This window comes from Betta splendens, chromosome 12 (genome assembly GCF_900634795.4).
Source record: "Betta splendens chromosome 12, fBetSpl5.4, whole genome shotgun sequence".
In the NCBI taxonomy this organism is placed as follows: Eukaryota; Metazoa; Chordata; class Actinopteri; order Anabantiformes; family Osphronemidae; genus Betta; species Betta splendens.
The window spans coordinates 9,502,470-9,510,007 of NC_040892.2; the positions used below are offsets into that span (position 1 = coordinate 9,502,470).

The following is a 7,538-nucleotide window of genomic DNA, read 5'->3' on the forward strand; positions in this document are numbered from 1 at the left end:
ATCATCCAGTCTGAGCACGAGACATCTGTTGAAAGCTAATGCCTGCTCCGTCCTCCAGGATTATTCGGGGGAACATCTGGAGATCTGAGGACTTACTTGGCACCGCGCGGGCTGGAGAACTTTCAAAGCAGGCTAATGTGTTGACACTTAATTCAGCACTGACCAGGTGATGTATGTATAGCAGCATGAAGCGTGTCTGCAGGGGACGCAGTGAGCATGAAGGAAACCAGACGAGTGCGTCTCACACTGCATTTAAAATCATAGGAAGCGTTTTTCATCATTACTTAAATCAGGTATGTGAAAAATTAGCTTTGAAACTGAGCTTTTTTAAAGGCCGTCAGGAAGTAGTTGCATCCAGGCTAGTAGTTCCCTGCTAGCTTGAACCTGGAGCCTGACAGTGAACGCACCATGCAGCGTCAGTAGTCAGTGAATAGGAAAAAAAAGAAGAAACAATTTCCCTATTTTTCAGTTTTTTAAAACGCGGAGCATGTTCTGATTTTCAGGCTCAAAGCTGTTTATTAAACCAAACAAACACGGAGACACTCGTTTTGGAAAACTGGATGAACATTTTTCAAGCCGCCGATGTTTCGTTGAACAAATGACTCGCGTGAGTTAATTACGACGATAATAAAACATGTCATTACTTAGTCATTAGCTTTACTCTGGTCCTCGATCTCTTTCCTCTGCAGCCTGGTTTTCTTTACTTTCACCACACACACACACACACACACACACACACACACACACACACACACACACACACACACACACACACACACACACACACACACACACACACACACATCCTGTCTGCTCTGAGTTAGTGGCAGAGATCAGGTCTGCTGGTTAGACTAAACAACAGCATTTGAGCGGATTTGCTCTCCCTCATTAATCATCCTGACAGCTTGAGAAACAACATTTCCTCCTTAATGACTGTATTTGAGTAATCATGTCTGCTTATTTCCATGCAAGCATCTCATTCTGCTTCGCGCCCCCCCCCTCCTCCCCCTCCCCTGCCATCCGTGTGTGTGTGTACTTTGGACCTCTCCTCTAACCTCCCAGGCGCTGGGTCGCCGCCGGCCAACGACAGCCGCTTGCAATTCGCGGCGCGGGCGGAGAAACCGCGAGGAACGGGAACATGTGACCGCGAGGATCCAGATGCGGAGGGCGGGGGACGGTGTCACCGCCCGCGTGCGGCTAACCCGCCCCCGGGGCCTCGGCGAGGCCGCTGCCAGGGCACGTCCCTGCGTGAAGCACCGGGCCTGTGATGCATGAGGGCTGACAGGCAGTCAGAGTGCAGCCGGATCAGAACCAGCTGAGGCCGCGCACACAAGCGGCGACAGCATAATTGCGTTCGCCCTCTCGGCCGCCGCTGAACTCCCTCTGTTGACTTTTCCTGACGTCAGACGGAGCTCGTCGCATTAGCGGCTCCCGTTGTAGCAGTAAAAATACCTGCTCGAGTGTGGGCTGGTTTATTGTTAGAACGCGCATCCGGCAGGCGTGACGGCGGTTTTCTGTCTGCGTCTTCACGTCTCCCGGCCCGCGGGCGGATCTGAGCGATGGCTTCGCGGCGGTTCAGAGGCATCGGCGCGGCGCGGCTGACATCTGCGTCCTCTTTATTTTTGGACAACTTGAAAAGACGTCATCGCGGGATGATAGATGAAGTGATAACGTTGGAGAGGAGACAAAATGAAAGCAGAGGAGTCCATTTCTGGGAAAGCAATCGTTCCAATCTGTATCACACAGAGAGAGAGAGCGCGGAGGCAGATGTCTGTAATTTGGAGCGGAGCTTAATGCTTTTAATGCAAAAAATATATCTGAGTGAAGAGAAAGAGGCCAAAAACGCTGCCTTAAGTAAAACACCCTTTGTTGTCCGTCTGACCTCCTCTTCTCTTCGTCCCCTTTTATGTTTGGGCTCCTAGAGAGGTCAAAGCCTCGTCATGTAATGAAGGAGCAGCTCCACAATCTGTCACCATTAATCACTGTGGCTGTCAGGCCAAGCGGGCAGACAGCCCTCGCCTCCAGGAACAACAGCCAGGGCCTTTCTTATATACAGCATGTATGTATCTGAGCAGAGCACCGCTTCAGTTCAAATGAAAAGCTCTGTGGGAACTGATTTCTTTATGTGATGGATGAATCAGTCTGTGTGTGACTGAGGGTGGGTGGAGTCAATGAGTGACCGGCTCCTCCTGTCCTAACTGTGCTAATTCGTCTTGAGGGTTTGGAATAATATCAGAGGAAGACAAATTAATAAAAGCTAAAAGTAAAAAAGGTTGCTATTGGTTGTGACAGAGGCTAAATGACCTCACAGCGGGGGTCCAGGCCGGTTTGTGCTCAGTGTGTGGTCCAATTGAAGCAGACATTTGCATCTTGTCACAGAGCTGCTCTAGATAACGGCCGATAAGATCATGAGATGCAGTTTGCGTCTAGAACCAGCGTTGGGTTCGCTGTTGAATGTGGACATTTGCAGATTACCGTTATGGAAAAGTAAGAGGTTCTGTAACAGGAAACCGATTGAAGGTTTCACCGGGCGACAACAGGCGGCGTCCCGACATGTACGAACACTTTACTTTGCTACAGATGAAAAACTAGACTGAAATGCAGCCAACGCTAAAACCACAGCGATCGTGAAACCTCCCTGACTGGCAGCGACTGAAACGCTGCCAGCTCATTTCTTGCCTAATCCATGAAGAGTGTGTGTGTGTGTGTGTGTGTGTGTGTGTGTGTGTGTGTGTGTGTGTGTGTGTGTGTGTGTGTGTGTGTGTGTGTGTGTGTGTGTGTGTGTGTGTGTGCATATCTGGTAAGGTGAAACCTCGGGAGCGGGTCCAACAGGATAACAATCTGGTGGCCTCTTGTCGAACCCAGACAGCCCATAACCACATCTCAGGCCTCTGAAACAGGAGCGCTCTCTCTGGTTACAGCCAGAACAGGCTGTTTTGACTCCTGCGGGTCCCCTGGCGCTGCTGTGAGCGGCCGGCGCGGGTCATCTATACTTCACAGAGGGTGTCGCAGTGTCGTGTTGCTAGGAAATGACATATTACTGCTGTCAATCACGCGGCGGCCGGAGAAACCTGAGCGATCGTCGGGTCTCAGACAGGAAGGACTGCAGGTGGGACGCTTTCCTAGAAAAGCCCGAATGCAGGAGACTCAAGTACGGTGACAACGAAGACAAGCTGTGAATAGAGGCATCAAAGTGAGGACAACAGAACCCGGAGGTGATAAATCCAAAGGTTTGATTGATGACTTTATCTCCTCTCACGTCATCTAACTGCTGCCGCTAGTGGGCGCATTTGTAACAAAGTAACAAAGTGCAGGAAATATTTGGACTCGAGCAGAAATGAGGACGACGGGAAATACGTCTTCAGTGTGATTTATTTAACAAAATATGACCTCCCCTTGTTTCAATTTTACAAAATATATCACATCTCAGTTTCATTGATTTGTTGTGAAAGTTAAAAAAAAAAGCAGAGAAAAAAGAGATGTGATTTTAACATTCATTTTGGAAGAAGTGTTAAGACACGATTCGCAAACGTCCGCTCTGAGCCGGAAAAAGAGAATTGGGTTCTATGGTAAACGTGAAAACCAGATTCCTGGTATAAAATAAATACATCTTCTCAGTAGAAATAAACACGAGGTGAAAACCAAGCAAACCGTCACAAACAAACCACGAGGGCGAGGAAGCGACGAGGCGCCGCGTCCAGCTCACATGCGCCCGTCGCAGGAAGGAGGCGCCTCCGGCCTCCGGCTGCACTGGAGCAGCAGCGTCTGCAGCAGGAGCCCCCAGGATCCGTCACACAGCATCCACCCGTCAGTTGGCCAAAAAGTCACACGAGGATGCTGTGTCCACGCCATGTGCACACGTGCAGGAGAGTCTAATGGGGTGGAGCCTGCTGAGAAACCTCAGAGTTCAAATATGATGCGCAGAGAAAGCGTGACGATGCTGCCGGGTCATGGTCCAGGACGGCTCCACACAGGTCCAGTCCAAGGGAGGAGCGGCATCCCGTCCAGTTAAGTACTGACTTCAATACTTCAACATGTCAGGAAATATACTGTTTTGGCTTCGCTGGGAGATTCGATGATGTTAGTGATACCACAAAAAATGTGACGATAAAGCTAAAGGCTAAAGGCTTAAAGCCAACGACTGGAACCATCAGTAAACAGAACTGGAAACGGATGAACAACGTTCAGTCAAATCATCATTTGGAGAGAAAAACAACTTGGTTTTGTTTGTTGGATTTGTTGGGAAACAAGCCTTCCCACGTTTCTCTATGTGCACTAACGTAATAACTAATGATAATGATATTTGCTCTGTGAGCCAATTCCTCATTGAACAGCAAACTGGACTTTTTATGTGTAATACAAATGAGTCATCGCAGGTGGACCGAGTGTGACCAGCGGGTTCCAGTGTTCTAAGCCAAGCCAGTGGTTTTATACGTAGCAGAGCCATGTCGGCGTGGTAACGGCCTCCACCAGGAAGGCAGCACATTTCCCGACCTGTCAAACTATTCCCGTGGGACCACGAGGCGTCACTGGTAGCCCAGTGCCGACGCTGGTCCCAGTCTCTGGCTGTAGAGGGCGTAGTGGGGGTAGTAGGGGCCCGTGGTGGGCAGAGAGTGCATGGAGATGGAGGAGGGCGCGGGGGGCAGGTGGACCTTGCTGTAGGGGTGGTAGCGAGACAAGCCCAGGCTCGGGGGGGCCCTGAGTGAGAGGGAGCTGGGTATGGAGCCCGGGCTGCTCTGGTGGGGCAGGTGGAGGTGGCAGGAGGCGGGCCCCGAGGAGGACGCGGCCAGCAGCTTACTGTCCACGCCCGCGGGCAGCGCCGTGTGCGTGCGCAGGTGGGCCAGCAGCTCGTCCGACGTGGCGAAGCGCTTGTCGCACGGGCCGCCCGCCGAGACCCAGTTGCAGGCGTGGGGCAGGGGGTCGTTGGGCAGCATGAAGCCGTACGCGTAGAGCGGGTGGGAGAGGGAGGGGGACGCGCCGGACGACAGCGAGCCCTGGTGGAGCGAGTGCAGCGGGTGGGAGGGGTACACCAGCGGGAAGCTGGACTTGAGGCCGGGGGACGGGTCGTGGATGCAGGAGTTGCAGTTGCCGCCGCCCAGGTGGGACACGCCCGGGTAGCTCAGACAGTAGGGGTCCCTGCATAGGCTCTGCATGAAGGACGGCGGCGAGGCCCCGGTGAGAGGGCTGGAGCTCGGGTGCTTGGCCGGAACCCCGATACCCCCCACCCCGAGGCTCGACTTGGTCGGGTCCAAGCCGGGAAGAAACTGAGAGGGGTACCCCGCGTAGGCCCCCACTACAGATCCATGGTAGCCCATGTTGGAGGAGGGCAGGGGGAAGAGCGGCTGGCTCGTCTTGTAAGGAGAGATGGGCGTAATGTTTCCGGGGCCCAGGTTCGTCTGGGCCGACTCCGCTTTGCCCCCGTCCTGATGGGAGCCGCCGTCAGAGCTGCCGCTGCTGCAGTTGGCGCTGGCGCGGACGTGGCTGGAGTTGGCCAGGTGGGGGCCGTCCGAGGCGGCCTTGCCGGCGTCGCCGTCCTTCTTGGCGTGGTGGTTGCTGCCGCCGCCGGTGCTGCCGGGGCTGCCTTGCTCGCGGGCGCCGTCCCCGCCGGCAGGCTGGCAGTGCGGGGCGCTCTGTCCGCCGGGAGACTGCCCCCGCTTGTGGGGCGGAGTGGCGCCGGCCCGGGCGCCGGGCGAAGCGGCGCCGGGCGGGTAGGACTGGGAGCCTCCATTAGCGCCGGCGTTAGCGCTGGGCACCCGGAACCCGACTTTATCGCCGCTGCTGCTGGTTACGGTGTCTCTGCGACAGTCACTGCCTTTGTTGTACGGTTTGAAGCTGGACTTGTCCTCCTGCGACGGCCGGTGCTCCCCGAGCTTCAGGCTGGAGGCGGAAGAGCGACTGCTGGGCTCCTTGTCTTGGCTGCAGGAGGAGCTCAGCTTGGAGGAGGACGGAGGGTCTGGTTTGCCGATCTGGGAGCAGGTCTGGGCCAGCAGGGCCAGCGGACTCTTCTTAGCATCAAGCTACGATCAAATATGGAAACGGTTACTCACAAGATAGTTTTCTCAATAATACAACATCTATAAATATATATAAATGTTATAAATAATAAGGTAATATGCACTGGGCTCTGGTTCTAGTTTCACAGACCGTATAATTTGTTTTACTTTTGGCTTAAAAAACATAAAAAAGACATTTATAGACATCTAGAGATCTATAGAAAGTCTAATTAATGATCATTAACTAATCCAAAACCTTGATAAATCCTTTGCAGAAATGTTTCGACTAGCAGTCTCAATGTAATCTGAATGAAACGTAATGAAGTAGTCTTTATTTGACAGGTGTCAGCGCTTGTTTGTTTCAGACAAAGAGTTAATCGCTGCGCTCCTGAGGTCAAAGCCAGAGGTTTGGACGTTTTATTACGCAGGCGTTGCCTCTGTTGTCTTTACCCAAACATACACGACGACCTTTAACGACGACCGGCACTGAAATAAGAGACACTGCTGCGCAGAAATAGAAATGATAGAAAAAAAAAACACAATGAATACCTCTATGCTCACTGGTGCGGGCGTCAGAGGCTGTAAATACTCCGGGTGTAGCAAATGTCCAGTGTGCGCACTCAACATCTTGAGAACTCGGATAGGAAGACGCTTTGCCTGCCGAAGTGGGTCCAGGGGGGTCAACAGAGACACCACAGCACCGGGACGAGGGGGCTTCGCGTCGCCGGCCTCACTGAGCTCGATCCGCGTACTTTCACGATCCGCAGCTGAGGGAGGGAGATATTTCATTGGAGACGGAGCGGAGGAGGATTCGGGAGGTGCGATGCCCGGTAGTAATGGTCCACAAACGATTCTTAGAGGTTGTTGTAATCCATGAATGGAGCGGGTACGGTCCACCACTCGGTTCGGGCAGTCCTTAAAGGTCCCCAAGGACGGAGAAGCCTCTCAGTCCTGGTGCGCCTTCATCTCCGTGCGCCGCGTCTCCTTCAGCAAATTTTAATTTCAAACCCCAAAAGAAAAGTCCTCCGCGCGACGCCCGACAGGTAAACGGACCCCGAGCCTTCTCCGAGAGTCATTAAGGAGCAGCGGGTCCTTTGTAAATTCCCACTTTTGAGAGGAAACGTCCCGCTGCGTGTCCTCGGTCCGGACTGGAGCAGGCGCACTTCAAAGTGGAGCTGCGCGTCCGCTGGGCGGCGAGGACGTGCGTAAAGGCGGAGCCACGTCCTCCGTGCGACGACTCCCACCGCCTTGACCCGGTGAGGGAGAGCTGCTCATTTATTCTGAGCTGCAACTTCAAGGGTTATTATATCTCCATCCGTTTTATTCCACAGCCTTCGCTCCTAGTTACCGTTTTTATATAAGATCTTTTTTTATTAACCGTATTAATAAATGAATTAAGCACCTGCCAGACCAGCTCCACCGTGAACATCTGTTGTTTTTGTTTCACACCTCTGGTCTTAGGGCCGTTTTCCACTGGGACACGCTTTCTCATCCCACTGGGACCATTTCAGCAGCAGAGCGGTTTGTTGTGGTTCCGAATTCTAC

General features: G+C 53.1%; 1 protein-coding gene across 1 annotated transcript; it reads right to left on the minus strand.

Moving 5' to 3' along the window:
- Positions 1-3,354: 3,354 nt before the first annotated feature.
- Positions 3,355-7,145, minus strand: LOC114867265 (zinc finger protein 703-like). The gene is made up of 2 exons (XM_029169812.2): positions 6,543-7,145; positions 3,355-6,017 (listed from the first exon to the last, which is right to left on the minus strand). The coding sequence occupies exons 1-2, from the start codon at positions 6,780-6,782 to the stop codon at positions 4,527-4,529; spliced, it is 1,731 nt and encodes a 576-aa protein (XP_029025645.1). The 5' UTR covers positions 6,783-7,145; the 3' UTR covers positions 3,355-4,526.
- Positions 7,146-7,538: the final 393 nt, after the last annotated feature.